General features: G+C 38.3%; 1 protein-coding gene across 1 annotated transcript in view; it reads right to left on the bottom strand.

Moving 5' to 3' along the window:
• Positions 1–18,636, bottom strand: part of SYT1 (synaptotagmin 1) — a gene marked incomplete at its 3' end in the record, with an annotated part of 207,440 nt that overhangs the window by 55,764 nt on the left and 133,040 nt on the right. Inside the window, exon 7 of the mRNA XM_083365142.1 lies at positions 9,122–9,239. Within this exon, the coding sequence (XP_083221268.1) occupies positions 9,122–9,239 (118 nt within the window). The remainder of the gene's footprint in view (positions 1–9,121; positions 9,240–18,636) is intronic.

The raw sequence follows: 18,636 nt of genomic DNA, 5'->3' as shown, positions 1-18,636 counted from the left end.
TGTAGAGATAATTTTCATCAACAGTAGTAAATAGTTTCTGTAAGTAGCAGGGCATGATTTGTTTTGAGCTTTCATTTAATGTACTTTAATTAAATGTAAGACATGAATGTATTTACTGCTAAAATGGAATTCTCTGGACCTATTTCAAAATGGATCTATTCAGGACTACTAGTAATAATAATTCAGAAGCCACTAGATGGCAATAAAGATACACAGAAATCCTTTTCTTTTTTTACCATCTGAGACTTGATGGTAGTTGGAACTTTAGTCCATCTTCAACTGGAAGGATTTGAACATATTTTCAAAACAATGCTCATGTGAAGAAACTCTAGATTATTAGCCTTCAGGTTCTCATATTCTTTTACAAAGCTGGACAGGTAGGATTTGGAAATATTTGCTTCTACTGTTGACCTAACTTAGCATTGCTAATTGTGTTATAGTTTGAGAGGAATGAGCTTGTTTTAAGGTTTACTGTGTCACTAGATATTCAAAAAGAGGTATATTATGTATAGAAGGTTGATTTTATAAATTAATTCAGACAATTCTCCAATGAAATATATTATGAATACTTAGTATTTTCTAAATTATGAAACATTACAACTCTCTGAACCAAGGAAGCACAGTATCTTTTGTTCCATGCTCATTAATACTGTATAGTATGAATTGATCTGCCTTAAATTCTTCTGCTTGTAGAGGTAAGCCCATATGCAGATGATTGTCCTATCTGGGTTAGAAATAGGAATGGGCATTGCTTGAGCAAGTTAAATGAAGTTCATGGAATAGATTGAGATGCATTTTAAAACAAATTCATATGTAGACTTTTTAAAATTTAGTAACTCTACAAGAAGTAGGAGGAATTGTGTATGTGTTCTGTGCTGCCAAAAAAGCCAATGTAGTCCTAGGCAGCATCAACAGAGGAATAGTATCAAGACTGTAATGTATTGCCTTTACTTGTTTAATTCACTTGCTTTATGCCTACTGTTTGCTTAATGGCTGACCTACTTCTCTGTGTGTTATGTAATGGTTGCTGGGCTGAGCTAGACTTGCTGTCTCCAGTATGTTAAGTAGGTTTGGGGCAGGAAACTGCTACTTTAAACCTATTGGTTGCCGCCTAGAGGCCAACCGTATAAATAGCTGCACAGCAGCTATTAGCTTGCTTCTGTTATGTTCTGACTGAGAATAAACTTGTTGCTTTTTGAACACTTTGTCTCACTTAATGCCTTCAAGAACTGAATACTTAACACTGGTGATGAAGGTGGGATGAAGGCTGCCACCCTCCTCTGTGTGTGCGGCCCAGCCACTTTTGATATCGCCGAGAACTTGGTCGCTCCCGTACCGCTTGAGTCCGTCAGCTACACAGACTTGAAGAAAAGGCTCTGAGAGCACTTTGACCTGAAGTTATCCGTGATAGAATGGAAGCATGCCTTTGAGCAACGTGAACAACAACCCGGCGAGTTGGCAACGGAGTTCATTGCAGCTCTTTGGCAGGAGTCCCGACTACGTAATTTTGCCTATTTAGAAGAGAGACTAAGAGACCGCTTGGTCTGTGGACTCAGGAACAGAGAGCTCCAACAAAAACGTTTCACTAAAGAGACTCTCTCAGTACAGGAGGCGTTGAAAGAGATTATGGCGGACAAAGCTGCCGGAGGAGCCATTAAGGCACTGTGGCCCTCCAAAAGCGTGCCAAGCACCGAAGCTGTCCACCACAAGGACGCCGAGCCGTTGGAAGACACCAACTCCAACCATGAAGTCGACAAACTACAGAGGCACCAGGAGAAGGGACTGAGGCCTTCTGACAAGGCAGTTCTGTTCCCTAGGTGCATGGGCTGCGGAGGTCACCATCAACGCACAGAATGCTGTTTCTGAACAGCCACGTGCCAGGCATGTGGAAAACTAGGCCACATCACTGCCATCTGCCGAGGTCGCCAGCAGGACTGTCAGCAGGAAGAGTCATTCAGGAGAGGTACCGGGGCACCAGGGCAACAGGGTTCTGCTCCAGTTGTAGGAGCATGTTGCGCACTGGTGCCCACCAACCCCTTAAGCAGAAGCTTCAGCTGCAAGTTGAGTTTCAGGGAGTTCCATGGAAAATAGAACTGGACACAGGCTCAGCTCTGTCCATCATCTCCATTGGAACTTTCCAGCACATATGCAACTGCAGCAACAGATGGGTCAAACTGTGACCATCTAACATTTTGCTAACAGACTTCCAAAACTCCCAAGTGGCGGTCAAGGGTGAAGACACACTCGCAGTGAAATTCAAGGGGTTTGCAGGCCGCCTAGATGTTATTGTGGTGGAAGGCCAATGCACGAGCCTCATAGGGCTTGATTGGTTTGATGCATTGGGCATTCAAGTAACCGGCATTCACCAGACACAGGTGGCCAACTTGTCTTCAGTCTGCCAAGAGTTCACGGATGTTTTCAGTCCAAGCCTGGGTGAGTACAATGGCCCTTCGATAGCGTTTAAACTTGACCCTTTGGTAACGCCAATCCGGGTTAAGCCCCATTGAGTGCCTTTTGTGTTAAAGCACAAAATCAATGCAGAACTGGATAAGCTGTCAGGGGGTATTGCAGCCTGTAGACAGTGGGGTGTGGGAGACCCCCATTGTAATGCCACTCAAGGCCAACGGAGAGGTATGAATATGTGCTGACTATAAGTGCAACATTAACCAGGCACTTCAATAGCACATGCACCCAGTGCCAGTTGTCAGTCATATTTTGGTGTCGTTGCAGGGAGGCAGTGTGTTTGCTAAATTAGATTTAGCACAGGCCTATCAACAGCTGCCGGTGGATGAGGTCATGGCAGCTGCCCAAATGATTGTTACACATAGGGGGGCCTTTAAGGTCAAGCGCCTACAATTTGGGGTGAGTGTAGCACCAGGGATTTTTCAGGGAGTGATGGAGTGTATGCTCAAGGGTATTCCGGGGGTCTGCCCCTACTTTGATGATGTACTCATCGTCAGGGAGTCTACAGAGGTCCTGGCTGAACGGCTTAGAGCCATCCTTCAGCGGTTTTTAGCTGACACCAAGCACTAGGTCCAAAGGGGAGCTCCAAACTTTCTTGGGTCTTCTAAATTTTTATTACCTATTTCTCCCCAATAAGGCCACAGTGGCAGAGCCGTTATACTGGCTTTTTGACAAAAACACTCAGTGGAAGTGGACAAATGTCCAAGAAAGGAGTTTTCAGGCAGTGAAATCGCTGTTGTCCTCGAACTCGGTGCTCACGCATTTTAATGAAAATCTGCCAGTTTGCATTGCATGTGATGCATCCCCATATGGGGTTGGGGCTGTGTTGAGCCATTTGTCAGCTGATGGGATACAGTCTCCCATCGCTTATTATTCGAGGACTCTTGTCTTTGCCTGAGTGCAATTATGTACAGATTGACAAGGAGGCCATGGCCATTGTAGCCGGGGTTAAAAAGTTCCATGACTATTTGTGTGGCCACCAATTCATGGTCTTCACTGACCATAAGCCCTTGCTAGGATTATTCACTACAGACAGGCAGACACCTCAGATTCTGTCGCCCAGAATGTTGAGGTAGTCTATATTCCTTTCAACCTACAGCTACAGGCTGGTTCACAAACTGGGCAAAGACATGGGCCATGCAGATGGCCTTAGAAGATTGCCCTTGCCACACGTGGAGCCAGATCCAGCTCCGACTGCAGGCATTTTAGCCATACAGGATTTGCTAGAGTTCCCTCTCCCTGCTGGAGACGTAGCTGCGGAGACAGCAGCTGACAAAACCCATAGCTGCGTATTGACGTGGGTTCACACAGGATGGTTGGAAAAGCCCGGTACCAGAATTCCAAAGTTTTTTATGCGAAGAAATGAGCTGTCAGCTCATAAGAGGTGTATCCTTTGAGGCAGTAGAGTTATAGTACCCAGCTCATTCCGGCCCAGGGTCCTCCAGTCTCTGCATGAAGGCCATCCGGGAATAGTCCAGATGAAGGCACTGGTGAGGAGCTACCTCTGGTGGCCAGGGCTAGACAAAGCTATTGAGGCCCAAGTACACTGGTGCTACATGTGTAAACAGTCCAGACCGGAGATGCCGGAAGCCCCTGTCCACTGATGGGAGGAAACACATACACCATGGTCCAAAATCCACATTGATTTTGGACCACGGACAATTGTTTAATAGTGGTCGACAGCCACTCTAAATTGTCAGAGGTGGTGCCCATTTCCACTATGACTACTGCTAGGACCATCCAGGTGCTGTGGAAACTAATTGCAACACATGGGCTCCCAGACGTCTTAGTCTCCACAATGGGGCTCAGTTCACTGCTTCAGAATTCCAGGCCTTCCTCATAAGGCATGCCATGTTGGCTCCCTTTCACCCTTCATTGAATGGTCAGCAGAACGCATGGTCTGCCCGACTAATCCCTGAAACACATTGTAAGAGGGGTTTGGCACCACAGGATGGCTGATTTTCTATTCTGCCAGCACACAATGTCTTGCACCGCCATGGGCAAAAGTCCAGCTGAGCTTGGGTGGGGCAGGCATTTGATCAGCAAACTGGACAGGCTGCACCCCGTCAGAGTTGCCTCAGACATGGCACGGCCAAAAGCGCCCAGAAGCTTCCAAGTGGGTGACCAGGTTTGGACCTGGAATTACAATCAAGGGGCTTTGTGGGTGGCAGCAAAGATTGTTAAGGTGTCAGGACCACTCTCCTACGAGGTGGTCCTGGAAGATGGGCACGTCATTCACCGGCACACTGATCAGCTGTGTCAGTGGTTAGCAGATCAGTCGCTGGCCCAGGACTCCCAAGAGGATCAGACTTAGGGTCCGCGGGACAGCAGTCCAACAGAGCAGTTTGCATGCTCTGAGAGAACTCTTGTGCATAGCGATGGGGAAATGGCCATAGAAGAATCCCCTCCAGACACACAAATTGTGTCCCGGGACTTGGATAGGCGAACTGAACTTGAGAAGCAGCCCTGCAGATGTTGCTGCACAATCAGACTTTGGTTTGGGCTGACTGGAATGGCCAGCCAAAGGGACTCGAGTCACGGTGACTCCACTGAGACTCACAGCCCTGGTCTACCCAGCCTGGCAGGTAAGCAGGTAGACTGGGGAATCCCTGTAACCCCTAGACATATGGAACGGCCATGAAGGCCGCCCAAGTATCTGCAAGATTATGTAAGCAAATGAGAGTTTGTGCTATCTAGGGGGAAGGGCTGTAATGTATTGGCTTTACATGTTTAATTCACTTGCTTTATGCCTGACTGTTTGCTTAATGGCTGACCTACTTCTGTGTTTGTTATGTAATGGTTGCTGGGCTGAGCTAGACTTGCTGTCTCCAGTCTGTTAAGTAGGTTTGGGGCGGGAAACTGCTACTTTAAACCTATTGGTTGCTGCCTAGAGGCCAACCATATAAATAGCTGCACATGAGCTATTAGCTTGCTTCTGTTATGTTCTGACTGAGAATAAACCTGTTGCTGTTTGAACACTTCGTCTTGCTTAATGCCTTCAAGAACCAAATACTTAACAAAGACCATGTGAAGTATTAGTACTGCTATATACTGCACTTGGAATATTGCATTCATGATATAAAAATGGTATTGAAAATCTAAAAAGAATACACAGAGCAGCAACAAAGATTATTGAAGCACTAGAGGCTAAAACCTGTGACGAATGTTTGCAAGAGCTGGGTATGTCTAGTCTAACAAAGTGAAGGACTAGGGGCAACATGATAGTCTTCCAATATTTGAGGGGCTGTCACACAGAAGAGGGTGTCAACCTATTCTTCAAAGCACCTGTGGGCAAGACACGAAGTAATGGCTGGAAATTTACCAAAGATAGATCCAACTTAGAACTAAGAAGAAATTTCCTGACTGTGAGAACAATCAATCAGTAGAATGGATTGCCTTCAGATTAAAGGTTTCGAAGAAGAGATTGGACAGTTCAGAATGATACAAGGTTTTCCTGCTTGAGCAGGGGGTTGGACTAAAAGACCTCCAAGGTTGCTTCCAACTCTGTTATTCTGAATTCATTCTCAAGTGTTGCAAAATTGGGAATTTCCAAATAATTATAGGAAGGCACCTTTCTTCCTTTTGTAGGACTTCCACTTTCTGAGTGGCTTTCAGTTATGTTGTAAATTAATAACAATGCTTTTAGATATGGAAAGTATTTGGGATGGTGATCTGAAAGAACAATAATTACTCGATTCTTTGTATATACTGGAAAAGTAGGATATTAAAACACAATCTAATGAATATTATTTGGTTTTGAAGCAGACCATTGCAATGATTGTTTTAAATTATTTTTTTTGGGTCCCAGGACACATAGGTATTATGAAGAATGAAAAAGGAGGATTTGTTTACTTCTGATGTGCTTGTTCCTTTACTTTTAACTTCTTCAGAAATCAAATGTGGACTTAAATGGGGGTTCAGAAATAAATAACAGACAGTGGGAAAATAGACATATTGAAAGACACTTTAATTCTGCCCTGATTTGAATGTTTCTTGGGGTTTTGTTTGTCAGGATCAGGTGAAGCACATTAGTCTTTTCAGAGCCAATCTAGGTTTATTATATGTTAAGCCTGAGTCTCTTCAGATGGGAAGAGGTACAATGGAACTATATGGTAATGTTTGAGGAACAGAAGAAAAACTTGTTCATGTTCTTTAATACTCCTGTTGTTAAAATGACACAAATCTACTATTTCAGGGACTTTCTAACTTGTGTTTTTGAATTTTTTCTTACCCGGTGATATACTAGCTACTATGCCATTCTTGAGGATCATTTTATGGTATTCCAGGATTTGTGATTTTTGGGGATTAATGGAATGTAAACATTATTTTGATAAGTGAAAATGAAGCAGTAAACTGGTGATAAACTTTGCTTTGCTATTTGCTTTGCTATTTCTCTCAGGAAGAACATGAGCTTAAATGTGCCAACAATCTTTCCCTATGCCCACATCTCAAACTGTGTTAAATAAGGAGATTTGCTAAGGCAGCATACTCAAACAAACAAAATCCTCTGTGAAAAAATCAGAATGCAAGTTTCTGGCCCATTACAGCAGTAATTCCAATTCCTCTTACTTGTACTGCATAAACATACTCAGGCATAACATCTGAATAGAAAAGTCTTCTGGATACAACTCCAAGCTTCACTATCAGGATTTTACATGCCACTCTGCTTAATATTATCTTGTGCAGAACCAACAATGTCTTGAAACTGTTTGTATATCTACTTTGTTGACACCACCCAGAAAGTTAGCAATTCTACTTAAATTAAAAAAATTGGATGTGGGAGGAAGAATGTGTCATCTCTATCTTCATAAGGAAGAATCTGATCCCCTGCTGTGTTTCCAATATGCTTCCCATTTTTTCTACATATTTCTTCCCCTTTTCTTCACAAAACAGCAGCTTCATTTCACATCCATTTTTTCATATTCTTTCACATCTACCCACTCAAAGATACATACAAATGCAACTCTACATTATTTTCTTTTGCTGATAATGGATTTCTCTATTGACAGCAAGTGCTGCCAAATATGTGGGTAACGTTTAGTTTAAGTTCAAACTGAATTCTTCACCTCTATCTAATGTACAACTTGCTCAGTAGAAAAACTGAAAAAAACAATTCTGTGTTCATAATAAAATAATTTGCTTATCCCCCCACCTCTTTTCTATATATATATTCACAATAACTTGCATGAAGACTTCCAAAAGTGAACTCTTGGGAGCTAAGAAATGACTTCACTATTAAGGAAGGAGGTTGACATGAAAAAGATACTTTTCTGGAAAAATGTATATTGAAAACATGCATACATACCCCACAATTGTAATTTTCTTGGGAAATGTGCTAGTTTCTACTTCAGGTATTTACATTTCCTATGTTTCCTACTCTTCTGTAATGTCTGACAATTCAGACTATGAGATGGCAAGACAACTCTGAACCTTTTAATGTTACATCGATCAATTCCTACTCTTGCTTTAGATTAACAAGAAGGTAGTTCTTATAAAGAGAACATACAGCTAGAATTACAGATTTTTACCACAATGTTTTTAAAGATGGTTTTCTAGAGGTGTGTGTTGTATGTATATATGTATATGTGTGTGAATATATTTATATTTTTTAGAACTGAAAGATATGATTCCTAAGCAAGCAAATATATAGTTTTCTAACTATTTCAGTCAATTATATAATCAGAAAATACTTAGCAATCATTATTTTCATTATTGTAATAGTTATAAAAAGTGATATATTTTGTATACAAACATCTTGATATTCAAGCTTTATAATTAAAATTTTGCTAATTCCCTAACAAATGAACTGCTGTCCTTTACTGCTGGACATAAAACAACATTGGTTACTTTAGTAGAAATGGCTGGACATTGATCAGACAACAAAGTAATACACATAAAATTCAAACACCAGTCTTCCATATACACTGAAATGGGTTGTGATAAAATTGGAATGAATACCTCTGTAAGACAGCATTATGTGACAATGTAGAAAAATATATCAACATCTCTGTCCCTTTAGTGTTACATGGACAATATATTGAGAAAGATGAATTATTTTATATCTGCCTACCAAAACTGATAAAGGCAAGACATTAAACCAACCCAATCAAAAATCCCTATGCAACATTGGCACTATAATAGATGATCATGGTAAACCTTATATTCAATTACAGGTAACTGTACTTTGGAGTTAAATATTTTCCCACATTTCTGGAATGTGTTTTCAGTACTACAATGTATTACAGCATTCAAACAAAGCATTGGATCTAATTTTTGTGCTGCTCTTGATAAGCATAGGGGAAGAATTAAGAAGGAACAGATGTGATGTATATCCAACCTCATTCAAAACTCACATAGCTGATTTAGCTGTCATACTGCATATACATTTCATTTTTGCATATTAACAATAACTCACATACTCAAACAACAAGAAGCCACTAGGCATTGCTGTGCAGTGCTTCAGCTTTTATTTGTAAGACATGTTTTGTAATGTGTGGGAGTGCAAATTCAACTTTAATGAGGTGCAAACTGGTGCTGTGTTTATGTTCTTGTATGTTCTGGAGCACCTCTTTGAATTGAATTGGAAGCTTGCACGGCTCCATGACTAAAAAGCATATCAGACATATTTACAACTATATGTTTCCTGCCATCAACTTACCTGATAAGCCTCCCACATCCATCTTCTTCAGATTCTTTGCTTCTAAGATGACAACAGTCAACTTGCCAGCAGTAGGCACATAGCGGAGAGAGAAACAGATGTCACCTAGCTTCTCTTGCTGCAACAAAGCAAAGGGAACTGTAAGTAGATATATATCAGCATATTGCTTAAAACCAAAGATTAACACATTTATTTCCTAAAACACTGTTGTAAAATACTGACCTCTATGTTAATCTGTTAAGAAAATGAGGCATCTCAACATACATGAATTCAAAGTATAAGTTGCTTTGTTATATCATGAATCTGAAGCAATAACTAGAAAAAGATTCTACTATTATTTCTTATCAGTTCTTGTGATATTATTATACCCGTTAAAAATACTGGTAAATTCACATTCATATTTTCAGGATTTATACTTTAAGTGGAGCCTTTCCCACTTCTGTAACAATGAGAAAACAAAATGTGGACAATATGTGCAACTATACACTTATTTAATTAAAAGCAACTGTTAAAACTTTAATCTCTTTGCAGATGAAATTGGTATATTACATTTTTAAAGTTTATAAACATGGAAGATTTTGTATGTAAAAAAGATCTCAATATTAATCTGGCTCAAACATCATCTCTGAATTGAATTTAGAAATAAAGTTTTGTGCCCAAACTCAGTTTCAGGTAACACAAAATTATCTTCAATACTAGACCATTGTTTCTCACCCTTGGCAACTTTAACATGTTTGAATTTCAATTCCTGGACTCCCGAGCCAGCCAATTGCATTAGACATAATTCATCATCCTATTGATCTAGATCTTATTGTTTATAATAGAACTTAGATTTGAGTAATAATTTGAATTGTGGGCATACATTTTCATTAAACTTAATATTATGAAAATATTAATCAGTTCTTCCAATAACACTATACTGAGGCTATATCTAAAAGCCAGACAATTTGAGAATCAGGTAGATCTTCAATTTTATTCTTTTCACCTTTCAATCACTGTAGTTATTTTATCTCTCACAGTGTTTCAAATATGTTAAATATACTAATTCCATAGCAATTTCTAATAGAAAAATGCAGTGATGACACAACTTTTCAGTATGGCAGCTGATGCCTCACTCATTTCAAATTTGTATTTTTCTGCATCCACAAATGTGTTAATTGTTAGTTCACTGCTTGCTGCTGTAAATTATTAGCGACCCTTTTAGCACGAATATTAGATTAGCTGCGATAGTCATCAGCACATCATTAGTTTTGTTGTCAGAAAACAGTGAACTGTCTGAGCCTTGTTATGTTCAGTTTTGAAAGATAAAATATCATTCATAAATTAGCAAACAACACAAGTGTTGTCCAAATAGGCACAATGACCTCTTCCAAATGTCAGCATGAGTTCAGAGTTTAACTAAATATATGAGAATTCTCTATGGTTATGAATATGATGAACAATATTGTATTACTAAAGGCTTTCAGCACACAAAGATTAAGCAGCCATTGCAAAATGACAAAAGCCTTCTATTAAATGTACAAAAATATGTATATCTGAGGCTGGAATGATAAGAACAAGAAAAGTCTTCATGCTGCTCAGTAATGATCATTAGGAATAGTCTGCTGCTGTGATCTTAGATCTATGCTACTTTAATAGGGTAAGAATATTATTTAAAAAACCCCTACAGAATCAGGTTGTGCTTAAACAACTCTAACTAGGTATTTTAGGCCTCTGATCTTTCTTTGACAGATAGCTCTCATTAAATACACTCATTATGAAGTGTAGTATAATTACACATTTATCTTGGGGAATATGATAATAAACCTCCTTGAAGACAGTCTTCTGTATGGTAGAAGACAACTACATAAAAGGACGTAAGTTAAGGGTGTGCCAGTAACCACTGAATCATGTGTCACCTCCTAAGGATAGTTCTCAGTTTCTGTCTAATTTTGTCTAATGCATTTAAGTACAACCAGGTTGTATATTAACACTGATCTCAGTCATAAATATAAGCCACCAACAAAGCCTGCTCAACTGGACTCTCATTTCCATACTACTTGGGAATCAGCTAAGGCTAGAATATCTCATTGGATATACAACATTGTTCTCTCATAAATGGCTGCTATTTGATACTTCCTATGGGAAATGGTGGACTGAAGAAATTGCTGAAGTGGCAGGCCACCCCCAACGATATATTGGGGACCCAGACAGGTTTCCTGGAGCCTGACATTCAATCCAAAAAATTGACCTGAAAGTCCTCCAGAGAGTCAGTGCTTGCAAGAAAGAAATTGAGATAGTATAGACAATACAAAAGTATGGAAAATAACCACATGTCTACTGTATTTTGTTTTTTTGTAGGAATCTGTAGCTTAGGGCAAGGCTTTTCAACCTTTTTACCAATTGTACCACTTTTAGGATATGGCAATATTCTAGTGCCACCTAGCAAGGTTTCAAAAACTTGATGACCAAAAAAACCCAAACCCTGTTCAAAGTTGCAATTGCACTGATATGACTTAGGACCATTTTTCTCACTTATGACCATTGCAGCATCCCCAGGGTCATGTGATTTATATTTGGATGCTCGGCAACTGATTCATATTTAAGATGGTCACAGTGTTCCAGGGTCATGTGATCCCTTTTGCAAACTTCTGACAAGCAAAGTCAATGGCAGGGCTGCTGGTGGCCAAGTATTAAGGCGGGACTTCCTTCCCTCCCTCCTTCCCTGCCTCCCTCTTTATCATTCCCATCTCCTTCTGAAGGAAGAATTTGAACCCCACCACCCTATATTTTCCCTCTTCCATATATTCATCAGAAAAGCCTCCAGAGACAGAAAAGACAAACCGCTGAGGGAACTAGCTTTAAAAGGCTCATTCCCCTTTAAGAATTAGCTACTGGCTAGAAAGGAAAGTTAAGGAATGGGCAGCTGGCACTTAAGGAAGAAAAAAAATGTAGTAAGTACTGGCTGCCAGCTAAGGCAGCCTCCCCAAATGGTTCCATTCATAAGTAAAGGAACACTACAGGCAAAATCCATTCAAGAGAAAAGTACTTCAAAATCCCTTGCAGCAAAACTTACAGCTAACAATAGTAGAGCAATAGAAGCTAACATGAGACATCATTCATCCGCCAAATAGAAATTGCCAAACCCTCCTTAAGAATACAAAGCCCACATTGCACAAAACCTAGAACTTCAAAGTCACAAAAGCACATACTAATCCTACCACTCTCAATCTCCCTCCCTCCCTCCATGCCTCATCTCCAGCCGTTGCTGCCTTTCTTCATTCCTGCCTTTCTTCATTCCTCGTGGAGGGCAACCCCTCCCCTGCTGCATTTCTTGCCTGTTTGTTGCTGCCAGCACAGATGGCTGCCACAGAAGCTGTAGAACGGCTCATGACTGGCCTGCTTGAACTCCTCTCCTCTCCCCCCACCCTCCTCCTTCTTTCTCTTTGGTGCAGCTAGAGCTGACTCCACCTCCTCCCAAGGCTGCTTCTTTTTCTCTTCCTCTCCCGCCCAAACTGCCTCCTGTCTCCGGCCCCCTCATCCTTTCTCTTCCAGGTGAGCTGGAAGTGCCAATCCTGGGGCCTTTGCCTCGCCCCAGCCACTCTGCAGCTCCGGAGGATTCTTTCACAATACGTCCTGCACTGCGCTGGCTTGTTCCCTCCCCCACTACACTTGGCTGGGCAGAGCAGTGTACCACCTGCCACGTGCTAATGTACCACAGGTAGTACGCATACCACTGGTTGAAAAGCCCTGGCTTAGGGTTCCCTGAAAACACTATTTTTGCCTGAAAAGCAAAATTAGAAAATATTTAGCACAGTCACAATTGGGAACATATTCTTTAGCTCTCTTCAAATCAGTATTCTGAATTCTTAAGTACTGTATTCTGTGAATATTTAGATGTTCATAATCACTGCATTGCTACTTTGCAAATGCCCCCTATGGTTGGAATTCAACCCTGCATTTCAGATTTTCCTACTGCATTTTATGAGCACAACCAAAAGAAGATACAAAATGATACTGCTAAAGTTGATTTATAAAGTACCAATCACAGCTATATAACTTTCTAAATATAAGCTTCTTCATGTGAACAAAGTTCAAACGTGAACAATGCACATAGATCATTTGTCCATCGAGTAGAAATTTGTTTCAATGCATTCCATGTATACATCCATATATTTTTTTTTTAAAAAAATGTGTTTCCACCTTGCTGGTGCCCCTACCGTGGTGATGTTTTGAAGGGCCTTAAAAACCTGGGTCTTCACCAAGGCCTTTGCAGAGGATGATGAGTGCCTTGTTCTTCCATTCTGTTCCTCTCTGGTTTTTTTTTAGAATAGAATAGAATAGAATAGAATAGAATAGAATAGAATAGAATAGAATAGAATAGAATAGAATAGAATAGAGCTGGAAGGGACCTTGGAGGTCTTCTAGTCCAGCCCCCTGCTCAAGCAGGAGAATCTATATCATCTGAGACAAGTGACTGTCTAGCCTCTTCTTAAAAATCTCCAATGATGGAGCGCCATTTTGTTTGCTATTCTTGTTATTCTGCCTTCTGTTGTATTTGTTTTTCCTATGGTTCTTTATTTTTAAATATTTTAACAAGTGTAAGCAGCCCTGAGTGATTGGGAGTTGGATGACACATAAATTTAATAATTATTATCAAATGTGAGTGCTAGAATATAGTGTGCTATATCCGTTTATATAATTATTAAAATTATGTGGTGGTTAATATGCTGATATAGAGCCATGTACTTATATTTTTCAAATATAATTGAAAATCCCTACCAGATTAAGGAACAGAGAAGTGTCTCTCTAGGGGTGATTATTTCACAAAGGTATGTTATTGTTATTATGATCAACTTTCATTTTTAGATATAATTTAGTTTAACCAATTGCTAGGATCATTGGAAGGAAACTTCCATCTGGTGTTAGAATGGCCCTACAGGGAGGTTCACCGAGGTTAACTTCTTTCTTCTGAATCTTCAATTGCCAATCAATTCAACTGCTCCTTCTGCTTTAAGCAGCTTGATAATATACATAAAATTGCTCCCACTGAACAGAACATAAATTAATTCAAAGCTTTAATAGATCACACCAGAATAATTTTCTTCTTTACAAGAAAAGGTCAGTTAAAACCCACTGAGCCAGCAACTGTTCTGTTAGGAAAAGGCTCCAAGTGATTAACATTTTGACAGAGAAATATTTTTTTTACTTTCCCTATTGGTATTCATTTTAATAAAAGGCAGATACAACAATAAACAACAAAAACATAAAATTCTCATTTATTTTATTGTCTTTAGGATTATGATTCATCCAGTTGTTTATGGTTCTTTGGGAACCAATAAAAAACAAAATATTTCAGCATTATTAATAGAGCTTCATTTTTAGTGCCGAACAGTTCTTCCATATATTTGTACTAGATTTTTTTAGATCTTGTTTTTCCAGTAGATTTTTGTTTTATTTTTATTGTACCCGTTTTTTCATAAAGTGTCTCTTCTTTTCTGTAATTTTCTTAAATCAATCCATCTCCATTTTGTTGTTCCTTTCAGTTTCTTTTTATTGATTACTTTGTTGAAACTATTCATCTCTTTTTGTTCTTCTGTAGATTTAGTTGGCTAAATTTCTCTCTAGCTAACATTTTCCTTTCTGTTTTCAATGTGTCAGAAAAAAGCCATTTTGCTTTCTTTCAATTTTGGAACACTTCTACATGCAAATCTTTAGTTGGGTTACAAATTTCAGTCCAGAGTTGTTCAAACACTCTAATTCAATCAATTAATGACTTAGATGAGGGAATTGAAAGGGAACTCATCAAATTTGCAGATGACACCATACTAGTAGGAGTAGCCAACACCCCAGAAGACAAACTGAGGATCCAAAACGATCTTGACAAACTTGAACAATGGGCCCTATCCAAAAAATGAGTTTCAATGTGGAGAAAAGCAAAGTCTTACATTTTAGGCAGGAAAATCCAAAGGCACAAATACAGATTGGGAGAGACCTGGCTTAAAAACAGTAACTGTGAGAGGGACCTTGGAGTCCTAGTGGACAATCACTCTACTATGAGCCAGCAGTGTGCAGCAGTAACCAAAAAAGCTAATACAATCCTGGGTTGTATAAACAGAGGCACAGAATCAAGATCACATGAAGTATTATTACCGCTTTATAAAACTCTAGTAAGACCACACCTGGAATACTACAGCCAATTTTGGTTACCATATCACAAAAAAGTTGTTGAGAGTTTGGAAAACATTACTAATTCTATTCTTTACCTATACAAGATGATTGCATGGAATTTTTTTTAGAAAAACTATATTGATAAAATGTTCCAGGTTGCCATATTGTACAACCATTCAACATCTATTTCCAATGTATCTTTGACTGGAGCACAAACATGGACTCAAATTGAGATCATTTTACCATAGTTTTCATTGAATCAGGCACTGACTTTGACATCCTTTCCTTAATAATAATGGCTTGGTTTCTTCAAGAAAAATGGTTTTCTTGTTGGCAGCAAAAAGCTAAGTATCTCCGATGTGAAGTGATCCATGCCAATACATTTCAGAAAGGCGATTCCAGGAATGCTCAGTATAAATATTTCTGTTTCAAGCTTAATCTTTTCTTGGCTCATTTTCAAATATTCCATGTTGCAATGGAATACATGATTTTCCAACATCAAGCTTTCCATTCACATCCAGGAACATCAGTAGTTGGATGTCCTTCGGATTTCCATCCAGCCATATTTTATAATTGCAATGGTTCTGATACCCTCTCCTTTTTTCTTAATAGTTCATTAGATACTTTTCAACCTGGGGACTTGTCTTCTAGTTTCACATTCACATTGTCCTACATGCAAGTGTCCATTTGGTTTTCTTGGCAGAATAATGGAATAGGATGCCAGCTACTTTTACAGGATCATATTTAAGTTTTTTATGTTTATTAACATAAACTTACTAATAAAACCATTATTTTATACCTTGGGTTTTTTTTGGAAACAGCACATCTTCAAGAGTAAAAAAAAGAGGCACAATACAAGGAAGGAAAAGCACAAAGCAAACAAAGCAAAAGGTGAAATAAATGCACCCAAATAACAGCTTCCTTGATATATTTGGTTGGGTTGGGTCCAGAGGAAAAGGAGAACTCTTGGCAATGGAGATAAAGGTAGTAGGTGACACAGGCAGGCAACAATGGGCAATTATAACCCATTTTACTGTTGTGACTGTATCTTCAAGAGAATCTCTAATTCTTTTTTAATACGATAACTTGATTGTTAAAATAAAATACTGAATCTACCAACTTGTTGAATCCAGTGCTAGTGATATCTAAATGGCTAGGGCGCTTGTTTGTAAAGCAATGTGTACAGGCAAGAATTGTGCCAACTGACTGCCTATAATGAGTAATTGATCATTCTGATCATATTAGTTTGAGTGAGTCATCTATCAGGCTTATCATTCTAGTATTATTCATCACAATTTAAGCAATGACTAGAAAACATATCTACCAAAGCCAAGCCTGGCCCAAGGAAAAAGTAGACTGATGGTAGAAAACATAAGTATTATCAGTTGAAAGTACTACTTTTTAGTCATCAGTTTCCAAATAAATGCAATTAGTTGTCTCTCCCAGAAGCTTGGCTAAAAATACTGAGGACGGAAGACGTAACAAAATACACTTTCATTTTTAAGAAAGGCTTTTAAAGAAGGGCCTTAGTCATTAAATTGTTTTCTTTACTTTTTTCCCTTAGGGGGGGATTAAAAGCTTAATATCCTCGTTTTCTAAATCAAACAGAAAAAAGTTGGTTTGCTACATTAATAAAAGTGGAGAAAATAAAGAATCAATTGAACTAATTCTCTAAAATTATCTTCACGTTCCATTTCCATTGACTTTCTCAAATACACATTCTTCTATCCAACTGTACTTCATACCATTTTACTACTCAAATTCTTTCAAATTTTTATCCAATTTTCTTGCTAATTGTCTCTAAATTTAGGCAAATCACAATTAACTGAATGAATGAATGAGCCATCATTATTAGCTGACAGCATGAAAAATCTATTATTAATAGCATGTTGCAAGTCCATAATGCAGCCTGTGTGTGTACACACACACACACAAAATTCTATTCCCTTTCAAAATGAGACGCAATAAAACAAATAAATTAAAGGCATGCAATAAGAGGAAGAAAACATTACTAAATCTAGTTTTATACCAATAAATATCACTATACCTCTCCATACATTTCTATCTCTATAACTGGTGAAAACAAAGACCAGTTATAGAGATAGAAATGTATGGAGAGGTATAGTGATATTTATTGGTATAAAACTGGTTCACACAGTCTTTCTAATGCCTCCTTTTTCAGGATCTTATCAACTAAACATAATTTTTTCTATTGCCACCTTCCTCTAGATGTATTAACTCTTCTTTCATGCATCTATTTGACAATTTGATTATCTTTCATTTTCTCTATGAACAAACCGCTTCAATGTATTCATTCATTCATTCGCTTTTATATTCACTCTAATTCTTATACATTTTTGGTTCCCGACTTTTTGTTTTAATAATAAAAATATTTGCATTAGATATCGCCTTCCTATTGCATTCAGCTTATTTTTAGGTCTTGCCTGACATATTGAAGTGCTCATTCCCATGTAACAAAATAAGCAAAAGCAGAGCTATTTTTACTGTAAAATATGAATACACAGCACACTCTTTTCAGATGATATGGGATTTTACCTTCCCATAATTATGTACAAGTATATGGTAAGTTTAACCAGGTTAAAGGTAATCTATCTTTTATTATATCAGTTGAAAAGAAGCAATAATTGGTTCCCCTTACCTGATCTTTAAGAACCCTTTTGCCTAAAGCTATATATTCATTTAAAAGTTACTTAATGCATTTCATATTATCAAGAGATTGCCTTGGAATTTAAAAGTAATTGGAAACTATTCTGTAGAACTGAACTGAAAAAGCAGAGTTCAGAATCTCAGAAGCAAGATATGTTTTTTATGCCCAAATCTGTAGGACGAAATCTTTCTTATCTGTACCTGTACCAATGGTACCTATATCTACTAAGCGATTCAAGGCAGAGCACAATAACACAGGAGATTTCTTTTGTCCCTTAGATTAGATTTTGGATCCATCTCAAGTCTAAAATTAAAATGAAGCGCTAAAATGTACACTATATAATTAGACATAATAATACAATAGAGAAAGAAATCTGCCCAATATATGGCTTCCCTGTTCATTTGTAAATTATTTTATTAGAAACACACATAAATAAGCACGTTTATTTTGTAAAAAAAACCCAGATCAGTTTAAAATATCAGATGATCTAGTTATTAAATATAAAAATATAGCACTATTAAATAATTTGGCAACCAGGTTTTGAGAGAAGTTGAACCAATAAACAGATAAATAAGTAAATAGAACATAGGTGGAATTATTCCAGAATGTTACAATTTAAATAGGAGCATACTTTTTTTCTTGTAGGGAAATAATATTGCACTAATATTGCACTATTTCAGGGGTAATGCTAAACTGC

The sequence above is a fragment of the Vipera ursinii genome (genome assembly GCF_947247035.1).
Source record: "Vipera ursinii genome assembly, chromosome: 6".
NCBI classification, from domain to species: Eukaryota; Metazoa; Chordata; class Lepidosauria; order Squamata; family Viperidae; genus Vipera; species Vipera ursinii.
This window is presented reverse-complemented; position numbering and strand designations above follow the sequence as displayed.